Source organism: Phascolarctos cinereus, unplaced genomic scaffold (genome assembly GCF_003287225.1).
Source record: "Phascolarctos cinereus isolate Bilbo 61053 unplaced genomic scaffold, phaCin_HiC Scaffold_5;HRSCAF=322, whole genome shotgun sequence".
In the NCBI taxonomy this organism is placed as follows: domain Eukaryota; kingdom Metazoa; phylum Chordata; class Mammalia; order Diprotodontia; family Phascolarctidae; genus Phascolarctos; species Phascolarctos cinereus.
In genome coordinates this window covers 403993002-404009007 of record NW_027555958.1, presented here as the reverse complement: position 1 = coordinate 404009007, position 16006 = coordinate 403993002, and the positions used below count along the sequence as shown (strand labels likewise).

At 42.3% G+C, this 16006-nt stretch overlaps 1 protein-coding gene across 1 annotated transcript in view; it reads right to left on the bottom strand.

Moving 5' to 3' along the window:
- Window positions 1-717: 717 nt before the first annotated feature.
- Window positions 718-16006, bottom strand: part of NCF2 (neutrophil cytosolic factor 2) — a 46572-nt gene continuing 31283 nt past the window's right edge. Inside the window, exons 8-15 of the mRNA XM_020984382.2 lie at window positions 14710-14851; window positions 14407-14475; window positions 12196-12271; window positions 10671-10696; window positions 9936-10087; window positions 9670-9781; window positions 5643-5814; window positions 718-985 (exon numbers count right to left, since the gene is read on the bottom strand). Of these exons, the coding sequence (XP_020840041.1) occupies window positions 873-985; window positions 5643-5814; window positions 9670-9781; window positions 9936-10087; window positions 10671-10696; window positions 12196-12271; window positions 14407-14475; window positions 14710-14851 (862 nt within the window). The 3' untranslated portion in view covers window positions 718-872. The remainder of the gene's footprint in view (window positions 986-5642; window positions 5815-9669; window positions 9782-9935; window positions 10088-10670; window positions 10697-12195; window positions 12272-14406; window positions 14476-14709; window positions 14852-16006) is intronic.

The window sequence follows — 16006 nt, the reverse complement described above, 5'->3', positions numbered from 1 at the left end:
TGTAGGTTGAAATCTCTCTTCTTCTACCCCTTCCCCTACTTTTACTACCTGTGAGACCAGGGCCTAGTTTGTTTGCCACCCAGGAACAGTTTCCTCCTGGGAATTCTACTGTTTGTACAATATCCCTTACACAGTTTAAGGAAATTAAGATTTAAGGAAATCACTTTGCAAAACTTCAGCAGCCATTGGCATGCCAGATAGCTGGAAGACCTGGGTTCATTCAAGTCTTGCATTAGAAACATCCTGGTTTTGTGATAATCCGGCTAGTTATTTAATCTCTCCGTGCTCTGGTAAGCCCTAAGAATCTAGGTTGCAGAGGAGGTGCCATCTTGCATTGGTAGAGGGATTTTCCTCACTCTAGGAATCCTCGTGACATTGAAATCACAATAGGATTCAATTCCTTATACTATCTCATACTTGTACAAGCTACCTCTCAAAGTGGTTCTGAAGAAGGTGCTTGGTAAATTTTAATCTAAAGATTTTAACTTAGAATACTCTGGCTTCCTGAGAATAGTTTTCTTTTACTACTTGGCTAATAGTGCCATTCTTGTATTCGAACCTTCAGGAACTGGGCTTCTGATACTTAACACCCTCAGGGACTACAAGGGAATGAAGAGATGCTAGTGATAGACGTTGTAAAACAAGGACTCCAATGTTTCTCAAATCAGATCAAATGCCTTGTTCCCTAGAAACACCACTCATTATCCAGGTCCTGACTACTTAAGTAACAAGATTTTTAATGAAGGAGAAAAACATCAGATAAAGCTTTACAAGGAAAACAGGTTAACATTCTCCAAATGGCATTGTAGCACACCAACTGTTGTGCATCTTTGAAATACTCAGAATTTCAGCTCCTCTTCCAACTTCTTTGCCTAAGCTTTCAGAGCCTGGCCTTCTGGGTCCGTAGCTGCATATTCTTCAACAAAAGCTTTTGGGAAAATGCCCACTTTCCCGTTGCATTCTCCTTCCAGCCATTCATCATTCACTAAGGTGGAAAGGCGGAAAAATACATGTCATTTTCTAGAAACAGGGTAGGGGAATCATCATATTCAAGTTCTTTATATGTGTTTTGATCTGAGGTATGTCTTGCCTTACAATGATCTGATACAAAGGTGACCTAGATGTGAGAAAGCAAATACAGGAAATAGTCAATAGGACAGTCTTCAAGAGGCAACAGAATATTAATGTGGGATAAAATGAACAAGATGCTAGAGAGTAATGCAAATAAGATGGAAAATTGGTTCAACTATGTGAATAACCTTATGCAGGTTGCCCCATTCCATTGGCCTTAATTTCCTCAATTAAATGTGGCTGTTAGACTAGATAATCTCTAAAGTCCTTTTCTAGGTTCACATTGATGAGGCTAAGAAATGAGCAACAAGTCTGTTGGAGTTTTTTTTTAAGTTGTTAAAAACCTGTGTGATCTGGTGTTTGACTAGTAAAGTTTTTCTGTCTAGTTATACTAAGATTTAAATTTATGGCTGCAAGAAAGTAAAAAAAAAAAGAAAGAAAACATTGGTTCTCAACCAACACTGAAGATTTCAGATCAGTAGTCATGTTTATATGAGAAAAATTACATTTTATTGCTGACAGATGCCAAAAAGAAAGTTTTTGGTTTAGCTTGATGAGATAACCCCTTCTAATCAATACTAACACTTACACTTCATTACCTTTGGGATCTAGGTTGTAGGCTCCCCCAGTATTCTTTTCATTGCTCATTAAATCAATGGAAGTTCTAAGACCTACCTCGATTTTTTAAAAAAAATTTTCATCTTTTGCTTTATATCAGAATTTCTCCAGTATTTCTCTTTCCACTGCCCTCCCAGGAGCTATCCCATATAAAAGTATTTTTAGAGGGAGATTTTTTTAAAAGTATCAGTAAAACTGATGAATACATACAGAAAAAAGTTTGAAAATATGTGCGATGTACCAAACAGATGGACTTCTCACTTTATGTTGAATCCTCCTTAGCAGTGTTCTACTAAAGTTCCAGTACACAATACAGGTACTTCCTGACTTAGAAATACCTACTATTTCTATCTTATGTGAACAGCTTAGCTGGGCACTGATTTCTCCATTACTCCTAGTATGGCTGCTCTAAGTTCTGTCTCCTGCCACAAAAACATGGCAGCACCTAAACAGTCTTGGTCCAGTTTCACCACCTCATTAAACTAACATGGCACTAAAAAGTGCCCTCAGATGCCTAGTCCTCATCATCTTGTCTCTCTGGAGGCTGTGTATATGCGCTGTACTCAGTCTTTCTCTCCTTTATCCCTACTTCCCAGCTGAGTTCTATCTCCAACCATTTTCCACAATCCAGAAGTCCAGTATTTTAAAGTAGTAAGGGATTTCTGAAGCCACCTGTCCAATCCACCCACCATTTCCACACACGCCCAACAAATGTTGATGCAACTTTGGCTTGAAGATCTCCAGCAAGGTGACTCCATGATCTTTCAAGGTGAACCATTCTATTTTCGGACAGCTCTAGCTCTAGAGAGTTTTTTCCTGAGAAGGCTTTTTTGCAACTTCTCCCCATCGTTCCCAGTTCTGCACTCAAGGTCCACAGAACAAGTCTAATCCTTCCATATCACTTAAATACCTGTCTTCTCCTAAGTCTTCCACCTCTCCCTCTTTGGGTTACATTTGTTAAGAAAAAATATCATAGCATCATTTTCAATAATGCACCGTGAGCATCTCAATAGAGCACCGTGTGCTTCGGACCACCAAAACAAAACAAACAAAAAACCAAGAAATAATGATGCCAGGTATACATTCCCGCCCCTACCCCACCCCTAAAAAAGGAAAATCAGAGATGGAGGAGTTGAAGCCTTTAGCTCTTTCAGCATCTCCACAAAAGTATCAATTTAAATCTGCTTTTCCTTAGGATCAGTGTTCAAATTAAGCTCATTCAAAATTGTTGACTTTCTGTTTTAGTTATTCTGCACATTCAGCAGCCTTCTCTATACAAGATAAAGACCTTGTGGTATTGTGAATAGAGAGCTAGCCTCAGACCCAAGCAGCAAGTTGGCATAGTGGGGGTAGGTGGGGGGGTAGAGCACAGGATTTGATATCACGAAGACCCAAGTTCAAATCTTGCCTCAGACAATATTTCTGTGACCTCGGGCAGGTCACTAATCTACCTCCCTTCTGTCCCAGTTTCCTCATCTGTAAAGTGATAACTAATAACACCTATTGCAAAAGGTGAATGGGGATGAAATGAAATAAAACACGTGCTTTGCAAACCTTAAAGTATGATGTAAATGCTAGCTTTTAATAATAACCTTTCAACGTCCTGCTCTGCTCTTGTCCCATAAATTACTAATCTGCATATTAGTAGAGGGAGTTTCCCCTCTCATGTTCCCTAAACAAATGAAAATAGAGGTGCAGACCCCAAAACCCCACAGATTGTGGAGTTGCTCTAAGAAATACAGTGTTTACAACCTTACAATTGTACAGTTTTACATAGCTTTTAATTGTATATAAATATAATTTTAGCAACTTTAATATTTCTACAAATTACAGTCTTTCGATGTGGTACTGCTTCTCAGAGTACCAAGTCTATCCCCACTTCTCTTTAATTCTTGTCCACGCCTTCCCATCAGAAAGAAGCCACCCCAGGGGCCGGTCATCTTCATATGCCAAGCATACTGGCACACCATTCAGGATGTCTGCTTGTTACCCTTTGCCCTTGACACTGATCAAGCACACCTTTTCTGAGAATATATTTCCTGACCGATATGTTTTAATGACAAGTTTAGCTCTGTGAAATGGGTTGCAAGAGATTTGTAACCTGGTCTGGAATCCCAACTTTAGGAACACTGCCCCCATGTCAATAGAGGACTAACTATAATTTTTAGTAACTGCCCAGTAAAAGTATTGGGATTAAGAGGAAAAAGTTGGTGAGGTGTAAATGAGAGGAGGGAACTGGTTTCTTTTAATTTTTTGATGACTCAATATAATTGGTTTCCTTTATAAATATGTTTATTGTATTTAATGCTTTTAAAGACATGATTCAGGGAAGGGGTCCATAAGATTCACCAGAACTGCCAGGACACACAAAAGATTAAGAACCCCTGATCTAGGGACAATACCCCTAATTCTACATTTCAGACCATTCTACATCTTATTCATCTTATTCTCAAAGCTAGAAGGGCTTTGAACCCAGGGATGGACTGTAGCAGCTCTCAGGACCGGCCTTGCTAAATTCAGAGGTTCCTCATGCAGTAGGCTTCTACTGCCCCAATAACTCTTGAAGAGTACTACCCACTACTCTTCACCACATGTACGTAATAGATTAAGACTTAAAAAATACCAGCAGCAGTAGGAGTAGTAGCAGCAGCAATAATAGTATAGTAGTAGCAGCAGCAGCAGCAGTGGTAATAGTAGCAATAGCCTTTCAATACAGGTAATCTGAGTAACACTCCCATTTTACAGAAAAGAAAAAAGGTTCAGAGAGGTTGTTTTTGCTCATATTCACATAGCCAGTAAATGGCAGAAGAAAATTTGAACCGTGGCCTCTGGAGTCCAGCTTCAGTATGCTTGTCACTTGCTGATACTGCCTCTATCTCCATGATTTCATCTGTGTAGGTATATTCCCCATAAACATAAATCACCAAAATTTACCACCAGAAGCCAACCTTGTGATAAGTCTCTGAATTTAGCTAACTTGGTCCTTGGAGAGCAGTCACTTGCTACAAAGGGCAAAGATGCTGCTAGGCCTTTTAGTCCATCAGCTTTCTCTCTGAACAGTATTTAGTTTTAGACAAAGTCCTTCTGAGAGTATGAAGTGATGAATACCTTTCAGCCTTACAACAGCCCTGTGAAGTAGATACTACAAGCATCCTTGTCTCCATTTTACAGATGGGGAAACTGAGGCTGAGTAACCTCAGCCTTGGCTCTGTATGTTCTGTATCACTGTTCCTGCTCCTTTTTCAACTTGTGTATCCCAAAACTTCCTAGGCTTTTGTGGGCTGATCTGGGCCTCTGGCTTCACAGTCTTCAACCAAATCTTTCGGGAAAATGTCTCAGCGGTTTCGCCTATGAAATGAAGGGGTTGGGCCAGGAGTAGGCCTCCAAAGTCCCTTCCAGCTCCAGATTTGTGAACCCAAGCCTCTCTGGCTCTGTCAGAGGAAGAATTTCTGACCCCTTGCCTCTATGGCTGCGTAGTCAACTTCTCGTTTTGTGCACCAATTGCTTCCTATCTGTTCTCTAGCTCTTTGCATAGTCAGAGAATGACCACCAGGGAAGGCAGGGGTGATGCAGATCAAACCTGCTGTTTCTCTACTTCATGATAAAACTTTATCAGAGATGAATGTCACTGGTTGTTGAGAATATTTTCATCTGGGAAAGAAGTTGGAGCTAATGAAGAGCCCCCAGACCATGAGTCCTGCCACTTATTGGCCATATGACCTGGGCAAGTCACTTCATATCCCTGGGTCTTAGATTCCTTACGAGGATTGGACTAGATTCTTTCTAGTATCTCTCTTCCAACTCTATGAGTCGACATAACTAGAAGTTTGCCTGAAGATTAATTTGTTTAGTACTGTCTAGGCACTTGTCTACCATGGATAGTTTAGTATTAACTATATAATCATGGGATAAGGACTTTCAATCAAGGCATTGGGAACACAAAGCCAACTTGCCTTTTGATAACACCAGGATCACATCTCCGGCTAGAAATTCCAGGTCCTCTGGTTGTGAAGCTTCATAATTGAATAGTGCCAACACTTGGTTTCCTTCTTTCTGTTGAGGTTCTGTCACATGGCTATTATGATTTTCTTTTTTCTCTGGTACTTCTGGAAAGCCTTGGTCACCCTGCAATATCGAAGGTTTCATTTACCTCAGCTTTTGAACTTATGTGATTGTATCTCACTAAAAAGAAAACTGACCATTGAACTTCAGTGGTAGTACTTGGGACACCAAGTCAAAATGGCGGGTTGGTTATGATGAAAGGGAAGTGACTTGAGGGCCAGAAGCTTAAAAAAACACAAAAGTCATTGAAAGTATTTCATTCCTGTCACCATTCTACAAAGTATGCCAGTCTGTATGTGGTATATGGTTAAAGGGGCAGATAGTTTCCTGAGACATAGTTTAAACCAACATTGGAAACACCAGTAGGGCCAAAAATATTGGACTTTGTCAGAAGTTCTAGTTTCTAATCCTGAAGGATTCATAGGCAGATGTGAGCATGTGCCACACAGAATGAGAGGGTACAGATGGGTTGCAGTCTGTACCAGTGGAAGGAGTACTGACCAATTCCAACCACAGATCATAATAATTCACATTTATGGAGCACTTGAAGGTTTATAAAATGCTTTGCATGGATGGCCTTATGTGATCCTCACAACAACCCTGTGAAGTGGATGCCATTGTTATCCTCATTCTACAGATGTGGAAACTGATGGTCAGAGAGGCTATATCCTTACATCACAACTCTGAGGGGTTGTGGTCAAAAGACAGGTAATGAAAAGGCCTAGGTAAAAGTCTTCTCAATTTTAGGAGACCAGGATTTGCTTACTCCTGGGGTCTCAACTTGTGCCATTTACATTCAACTGGGGAAGGAAACTAGGTCCAAATAATAATACTTATTTTATCAGGTTAATTTTCCAAGCTTATGAATAGCCAATGAATAGCTTGTGTACTATTCTGGTATCTTTTCTATGCCAAGGGAAAGCAAATCAGGACTCTATACACATTGAGTGCTCCCCACCCCCCATGGCAAACTTACAGGACAACACAGACAACAGTCATGTGGAATCGGCAGCCACGGATAGGTTACTATTTGCATCATGGGAAAGAACAATCAATATCCATAATTTCACAGATTTATTCAATTATTGGAGTATCATTTGCCACATTTATCCTCATGGAGCTCCCTCCTTCACCATCCCCAGTGTTTAATCTATTTCTTCCCACTTCGTATCCTTTATGAAAAATCTGCCTTTTTAAAATGTCTCCAAATCAGCTCTTCCAACATCTTTTGGGGGCAAAAGGTGAAGGATAGAGGAAGGAAAAGAAAGAAGGGACTTGAGAAAGGAAATCTTTCCTTTAACACTGTTGAAACCTGTTTCCAACTCTCCAGCTGGCATAGATCTGGTAGAATATATTAGTATTTTCCCCTACCTGGTCTTCTACACTTATTCCTAGTCCCAGCTATAGCTTTCAAGTCATAGCTCTTCAGAGCATTTGTTCACATATTGCAATTTTTCTAGGCAAGAATAAATGCAAATTCTATAAGCTAGAAATGCAGACAAAAAAAATAGATAGTGGGAAGAGAGTTGGCTTAGCTTTCTCAACAGCAACTTCAGTCTCTTAGACTGAGGAGGAGTTGGGTGTGTGGCCATCAATGGATAGTAGACCACTATAACTCTATATCTGGAGCTACAGTCCTGGGTGGTTTCCTCACAACTATGCATGAACTGGAGATGTTAGCTCTCTCAAATATTGTAAGGACATCATGAAAAAGGAAACTGTCCTACTGAAGAGCCTGAAAATGGTTGTGCTTGGTTCATCTAGTCAAAATAGCAAGTTAGCTTTAATTGAAAGGAAATGGCTTCAAGGTTATGTAGTCTTTTAAAAAAAAGGCACTTTCAGGAATTTGGTTCTTGCCACCTTCCACAAAGAATATAAGCTAGGACCTAGTTATGGGGGCAGGTAGGCTTTCCAAACATATGAGTCACAGGTTGACATCAACATTGGAAACACCAGCGGGGCTAAAATGTTGGTCCCTATCATGAATTCCAGTTTCTAACCCCTGGAGATTCAAAGGAGAATACAGACAAGAGTCACAGAAAAGGAGAACATGTGGATAAAAGAATTGGGACCTGCCCCATTGGGGTAAATACTCCCAGTATTGAAAACATAGATGCATCAGAATATGAGGGGGAGAGAGAGAGAGGAAGAAAGAAAAAAGGGAAGGAGGAAGGAAGAGAGGGAAGGGAGGGAGAGAGGGAGGAAGGAAGGAAGGAAAGAGGGAGGGAAGGAAGGAAGGAAGGAAGGAAGGAAGGAAGGAAGGAAGGAAGGAAGGAAGGAAGGAAGGAAAGGAAGGAAGGAAGGAAGGAAGGAAGAAAGCTCTGCCTTTTATTGGCCATTTCACCTTGGGCAAATGAGCTCATCTCTCTTGGTCTCAATTTCCCTACTGTGTAGTCCTAACCCTTTCTTGGACACATGGTCAAAGGACAAAAATGGAAACTGTTCCAACCTTTACTCCTTGACTTTGCTGCAGATTTACTTTGTGATTGTAGGTGTCAGTTTATCTTAAAGGTTATAGATTAACTTGCCCCTGTCCTCTGGGGTCAGTGATATCTTTGTCTTGTGAAGAACTCACTATTATCTTCCTCCTTCAAGGAGTTCTGTCCTCATGTCTGGACTTGCCAGGGACTAGTAGTCATAGTCATGTCACCACCTGATGGTGGCACAGTGGGGAAGAAGGAAACATCAGTGAATTTGGAATCAGGACCTGGAATCCAATCCCAATCCTACTACTTACTACTTGTATGGGAAGTATTGGGAAACCACTAGATTTGTCTGGGCTTCAGTTTCCTCATCTATAAAATGGGGAGGGAGCTGTACTTGGACTTTTTTTTAAGCTTTTACCCTAAAGCCTATGATCCTATGCAAAAGGGTGAGAAATTATTGTCATTAAGCTCATCTTCAAGTTATTTGTGGCCATGAAATATGGTGGTGGTTATAAAAAATAAAAAGTCAGATATGTCAACTGATATAAGGGAACTTTGAGTTTTCAGTAGACTTTAAGATTTCAATAGGAGTGAAGAGTGGTCTGGTCAAGCACTTGAGATCATTGAGCTGCAAAGGATTAAGCTGATCTGTTTGCTGGGTTCACCATTAATGTTTAATGCTTAGAATAGATGAGATGATAGAATAGATGAAATGAATAGGTGAGATCCTTAGATTAAAAGGCCACCATGTTGGCTTTCAGTCAGTTTTCAGTCATGTCCAACTCTTCATGATGCCATTTGGGGTTTTCTTGACAAAGACACTGGAGTGGTTTGCCATTTCCTTCTCCAGCTCATTTTACAGAGGAAGAAACTGAGGCAAACAAGGTTAAGTGACTTGCTCAGAGTCACCAAACTAGTAGGTGTCTGAGGCCAGATTTGAACTCAGGAAGATGAGTCTTCCTGACTCCAGGCCCAGCATTCTATCCACTGTATCACCTAGCTGCCCCACACCATGTTGCCTAAGGAGAAACAAACCCAGCCATGCTAGAAAAATCAAGTGAAAGCTCCCATGCAGATCAATAGAGAGATCAGCCCGTGAGTACTCACTACATTTCAAGCCTGAGTGAGATAGGAAACTCAGTCTCAAAAGGGGGGAAGGGAAGAGAATAAGCATTTATATAGCATTGTATACTGTGGGCCAGGCACTGTGCTAAGTGCTTTACAAATATTAGGCTCACCCTGCTATCTCCATTTACATTTGAGGAAACTGAGGCAAACAGGTTACATCTTGCAGCTAGTAAGTGTCTGAGCCCAGGTTTGAACTCAGATCTTGCTGACTCCAGGCCCAGCCACCTAGCTATCTAAAAAATGTCAATAGACAGGTTGCTCTTAGAGGTTATTTCTAATGGAAAGCAATAGAGACCAAAAATAACGATCCTACTTAAAAGATGAGTGAATAGAATTATGGAAACACAACCCTAGGCCTACTCACCACTGTGTATTCACACCAGAGAGTTAGGCAATAGTTTTTCACGTGGCTCCACACATTCTTCATGTTTTCCTCTGAAAGGGTGATGAGGCCCTTGTCATCCCCAGGCCGATAGCTGTTAAGGGTTCAGAAGTAAAGGGAGAGGAGATACTGGCACCAGAAATGATCATATCTATGCCCTAGTCACTGTTAGTCCTCTGCCTGGTTACTCGCTTACCCTCCCCCGATCTCCAGCTTAGCTGGATGACCCTCCATCCACAGGGACGCACCTCAGCTTAGTGTGCTTGGGGAGCAGCTCCAGTTTTTTGCACACCATGTCCAAGATCTCACTGTAGGGAAGCCCAGGACAAATCTCTATAGCCACTGTGTACTTGTAGTGCACTTTGAGGGTATACGGTGTGGGAACACTGAGCTTTAGGTCCTATAAGGAGGTCAAAACAAGAGGTGAACACCAGAGGCAGATCTCTTGACAATGCCCCTAAGGCACTAGTAGTGACCTCCCCAGGGAGCTGTGGAATTGTGGCTCTGGACCCTTAGAGTTCATCTCCTCCAGTCTCCTATACCACGTGGGAATTCTTTCTCTGATAGAACCAGGTACATAGTCAGTACTTAAATATTTATTGACTGACCATCCAAGAAGCCAAAGCCTACTCCTTTGGGAAATGTGTTTGCAAAGGGATGGGTAGACTTCCAATCCAAAGACTTGATTTGGTCAGGAATACTGTGTGGGAACCAAGAAGCCTGTGTTCTAATTCTGTGTCTGACATTAAGTCATTATTTGGCCTTGAGAAAGACATTTCTTTCCTGGCTCCACTTCCCTCATCTGACAAATGATGGGGGTCGACAAAAATGGTTTCTAAATTCCCTTCCAGCTCTAATGTTCCAGGAGGCTAGGACTGGCTTTTTATTCCTCCCACTCAGCCCCTGTCCTAGAAAGCCAGTACTGGTCCCCATAGCAAACTGGCCTGACCTCCCAGACAAAACCGTAGAAGGAAAAACCTTACTCTCTGCTCTTCTGGTTGCTTTGTGCCTAAATGGAGCAGGGAAAGAAAGAAGAAGAAAACACAAGTGAATGAATTGTAGCTGGCTAGCATCTATCTCAGGCACAATGCAAGCTTCAGTGAGTGCTGGCTATTTATTCAGGAAGGCAGGCAGTCTTTATTTCTGATAAAAGTCTTCCTCTCTATTTTACCTTCAGTGGTAAATATAGAAGACAATTGTTTTTGAAGCTTAAGCCATCATGCAGGTATGCTTCAGCGTAAACACTTGATTGAGAATTAAAGAAAGTGGGCTCAGCTCCCTGCTCTTCCGCTAACTACTCTTGTGGCTCTGGGTAAGTCATTTACCTCCCCCCCATGCCTCTTAGGGTCTCTGTTTCCTCATTTATAGAAATGAGACAGTTGGATTAGATGATTTCTTCTTTGCCAGCTGACAGCTGTCCTCCCTCTGACCTCTCCCTGACTTAGTCCAAAGAATTGAAGATCTAGCTAGCTAGCCACAATGTAGCATAAAGAGCTTTGGATCTGAAATGAGAGGGTCTGGGTTCAAATTCTTGCTCTGCCCCTTACTCCCTATGTGGCCATATCCTCCCCTGTGAAATGGGCTTCTAATATTTCTAAGGATGCTTTTTAAATGCAGGATCCTTGTTCCCCCAAATAACCTTTAAGGTTCTTCCTCTATGTTTTGTTTTGTTAGAAAAGTTTCCCAAAGTGGTACAAAAAGGATAGATAAATCTACTCTCCTGGACAGGAACATAAGAGTTATATCGATGAGTATTAATGGATTCTTCCAGCCCTTCAGAGTTCAGAAATTCCGCTTGCTCCTCAAGTTTCCTACAGGAAGCATTAAGCCCTTTTCACCTCAAAAATGCCAGGATTTTACCCTAAATATACAAGTAGATCCTGCCTCTGCTCTCAAAGAACATACAGGTAGCAGATATTTAACATCAGGCTGGCTTGGGAATTCAAGGAATTTCATAGAATTGTAGATGGCTATCTGAAAATGACTTGCCTGTACCATTAGTCCAACCTCTTATTTAACAAAAGCCCAGAGAGGTAACTTGCCCAAGATCACACAGGTAGTAGATTACAGAGTCAAGTTTTGATCCCAGGGTTCCCCCAACTCCAAATCCAATGTTCTCTCTGTTATGCTAAGTTATACCTAGCATCTGGAAATCAGGCAAGCACATATTTTTTAAGTGCCTACTATGTGCTAGGCATTATGTTCTAGTGAATTAGGAGAACCTAGAGTTCTTTGTCAGGACTGGCAGGGAGATAGGCAGGGCAGCTGCCATATTATGATTTGGAGTTGGGGCGGGAACTACTTCATCTAAAAGAGAAGAAGGTGCTGGTTCTGTATATTCATGGGATATTGTGAACATTACCTGGGATTGCCCCCACCCACCCACCCTGGAAGAGGGTGCGTTGGATGCATGGCTGGCTCAAAATCGAGCAGAAAAGGTCAGTGTAATTGTTAGCCGTTGGTACCTTCAGTGCTTGGAAAAAAACATTTTCCAAGAAAGTCACTAACCTGGGAGCATGTGAGGCTGTTCAGGAGCTCTGGAATTAGGTGGTGCTGGAATATCGGAATCTGGAGAGGTTTCCTCCTGGACATGAAAGTGAGTGATGGTTCTGTAGTTAGAGTTTTAAGTGATAGAAATTGGAGATTCTCTTGGCTAATGAGACCAAATGGAAGTGATTTCAAGAAATAGTGGCAAGAGGACAAAAACTCGGAAGGGAGATGGGCAGATTTAAACTGCAGAAAACTGCAAATGAGGCAGAAACAAGGACCAGAAACTCCATCAAATGCTGCCTGCTGGGGAGGGGAGGAGGGTGAGGGGACTAATTCAGCTGCAGCCAGAGACATCTGGTGTGCAACAGATTCCACCCCTGTTCCATGGAGGTTATGCACACAGTTCTCAGGAGCAGAGGCCCAGCCCTGTGCAAAAGAAAACACTGCCACACGTTCTCAGAGGGTGCCCAACTTGTCAGAGCATGTTCACATTGTGAAAATACTAGATACTAGATATTCACATATCTAGTATCCAGAGACAAACTGATTCCTATGGTAATGTCAGTGCCTCAAGGGCCCAGGTAGTCTTCTGTTTGGTCTTTCTATCCCCAGCACCTAACAAATGCCTTCAGTGTTGTAAATGCTTGATACAAGCTTGTTGAATGGACAAAAGACAGATTTATTGTATGATCTAAAAAAGTCAGAATCCACCCTATGTCGGACTGGTTTGCAAAGCAATTGAGAGACCTAGTGAAGCCAGAGGGGAAGTCAGGAACAACAGGAGAGCAGGCCTGCCCCAGAGGATGAGTCAAATAATGCTCTTTTTCATAGGGGCTTCCAATATGATACTACTATGAGGTAAATTTCTCTTTCTCTCTCTCTCTCTCTCTCTTCTCTCTCTCTCTCTCTCTCTCTCTCTCTCTCTCTCTCTCTTTTCCTCTTTCTCTCTCTGTTTAATGTATTATTCTGGCATCTTTCATACAGCAGACATGTATTAACCGCCTAGTATGTGACAAGCGCTATCCCTGGTGCTGGAGAAACAGACAAAAGGGAACAGTCCCTTCCCTCAAAGCTCTTACATTCTATTGGGAGGAAACAATGTACCTACAGATAACTGTAGAAAATTGGTTTTTGTCTGTCCATTTTTGAAGAGGACTGAAGTAATTACAAGTTAATTTTTTTTGAAGGGAGATAGTGCATTTGTAACTAAAGGGACAGGATAAGAAAGGAGCTTATGTAAGAGCTGGCATCTGTACTAAGCCTTGAGGGAAACTGGAAGTTCTCAGAAGTGGAGGTGAAGAAGGGGGCTTTCCAGGAATGGAAGACAGCCCGTGCCAAGGCAGGGAGCCAGCTTGGCTGAAACATGGAATGTATGAAGGTGAGCCACGCACAGTAACCATGGAAAGGTAGGCAGGAACCCTATTGTGAAGAGTTTTGAATGCCAGACAAGTTTGTATTTTATCCTAGAGGCCATAGGGAGCCATTGGAGCTTCTTGAGCAGGGGAGCAACACAGTCAATCCCGTGCTTTAGGAATACCAATTTTGCAGCTCTGTGGAAGACTTAAGTGGCAGAGGGGACAGATGAGAAAGGAAGTAGGCTGCTCATTTTTTTCCAAGTAAGAATCACAAAAATCCCTTCACCAAAGTCCTACTCTGATGATGTCTCATGGCATGTGGATGACCTGGGATCGTGCCAATACAATGTGACCTGTAGTAGGTCCAACCTGACTAAAAAAGATTTCCAATACAGAGCTGGTAACAAGACTGTAGGGTCAGATTAGGTAGATTCGACAGCAGAAATCTACAGGTCATTTATCAGATAATGAATTCTTTAGCCAACAATTCACTAAGAACATCTACTAATTCTATCTGCACTGAAATCACAGATCTTTGAAGTCCTGAAAAAAACCCATTACAATCACAGGGAAATCTGGGAAGGGATAACCATGCTATAAATCTGTGAGACACCTAATCCAAAGCCTCATACTGGTGAGCATTCAAGTGGGTACCAAAGCCCTGTTTGGCTATATACTACGCGTGTGAATCAATAAGATGAGAGAGAAGAAGGTTGGTAATACATTCCACTAAGGTCCCCAGTTTCTGTTCTGTATTTATTGAATGCCTGTTAGCTACAATGTGTACATTTATCTCCTCCCTCCTTGCCATGCAGCTGTCTTTAGAAGCAAGAGTGACAAGGGTTAAGTCTTCTGGGCCCAAGTGTGGTTTTACCTGGTTTTGAAGTTGAGAATTGATCCGGAGTTCAACAGGTTCCAGGTAATTACAAGGGACAAGTCCTTTCTTCAGCATAACAATGCAGACATGAAAGAAAGAAGGCAGAGCCCTCACACCCACATCACAAAGCAAGGAAATCCGGGGAAATGGCTCTGAAATCGCCCTTTGGTTTGTTTGGGATCAAGGGGGCGGGGGAGGGGGCAGGGGAGAAGGGGGAGCAGACATAGCTTTTCAGAAAGCTCTGGGATTGAACAACAAGGGTCCATGTAAACAACACAGCCCCCCTGCCACACTGTGTACCTTCCCATTGAACATGACCGTGGCCCAGTTATCATTTCCTTTCTTCAGGACAAAGACAATATTTCCTGGCAAGACTTGGAGTTCCTCTGATGTCTCAGGTGTGAACTCAAATAGCACCCGATGTGCTTCTCCTTCCAAGGCCCTGAAGAGAGTTAGACCAGAAACAGAACTAGAAATTCTGGTCCCTGGTACAAGCAACTGAGGGAAGGGAGTGGAGGGACCTTGGACTTCAGGATAGAATTAGGGACACTAACCTGTTGAAAGCAGACATCCTGCCCTTCCTGAGGAGATTTCTCCTGGGGTGGGGGAGGGATGGAAGGGGACAAAATAGAGGAGGAAGGGGTGCACTTGGGACACAACCATCGTGTAGAGGGGTGGAGGGGAAGTACCATCTGGAAGTTCCTTATTTTAACTCATTATTCTTGCTAATGGGGTAGCTAAGTTCCTTTTATTTGCTGATAGAGAACAAGTCTGTCAGCACCCTCTAAATTTTGACAAAGGCCTGGGTTAGACATAGGAGCCAATCAGTCCTCCGGGTCCACTCTTATCCCCTTACTGGGTTTCCAGTTTTCCTTGTCTTTCCTAACCAAAGCACCATAATTTTCCTCTCAGGACCCTCCTCTGTTTTTAGGTTCTTCTCAGCCCTTTTTGTTTGTAGACATTTTGCTCATTTAAATCCTAATAACTTCTCCCCGGTCTTTCCCTGTGCCCTGGCCTCCTTAGTGTCAGGTTGGTTTGTTCATTTTGAGTGGGAATTCTTAAGGGGTGGGTTGTGGCATACTTTGTCCCTTATTCTGTGGGAGAATGGCTTTCTTTTCTCAAGTCCTTCCTGTAATTTCTTTCTTCAGAAAGTATCCTACCAATTCCAAATCTAAAACCCACACAGGAAAGGGGAAAAGTGGAGTTGCATTCTTTCTTCCCACTCTTTGCCTATCATTGCAGAGACTTTCCACCCCCTTCTGCCGATCTGGGCTTAGCCCTTTGCTGACCTCATCTCATAGGTGCTGAGAAGAATGCTTCACCCACTAGAGTGGTGGTTGATGGCACTAGATGTATTTTTTCCCAGTGTTCAGCTATGAATTTTGACAATTTCATCTTCCAATGTTCTAGGCACTGGATGCTGGTGTTGGACATCCTACCAAAGACAACAGATCTCCCTTCTCCACAATACCATTCAATTTTCCCACAACTACTTTGAAAAAAAAAAGTTGGATCTAAGATCAGAGTCATACCTAGGGCAGAGCATCTGTGCTTTGCCCCTAGGGTGCTGAAATTTAGAGGGTGCTTCTTCCCTGGC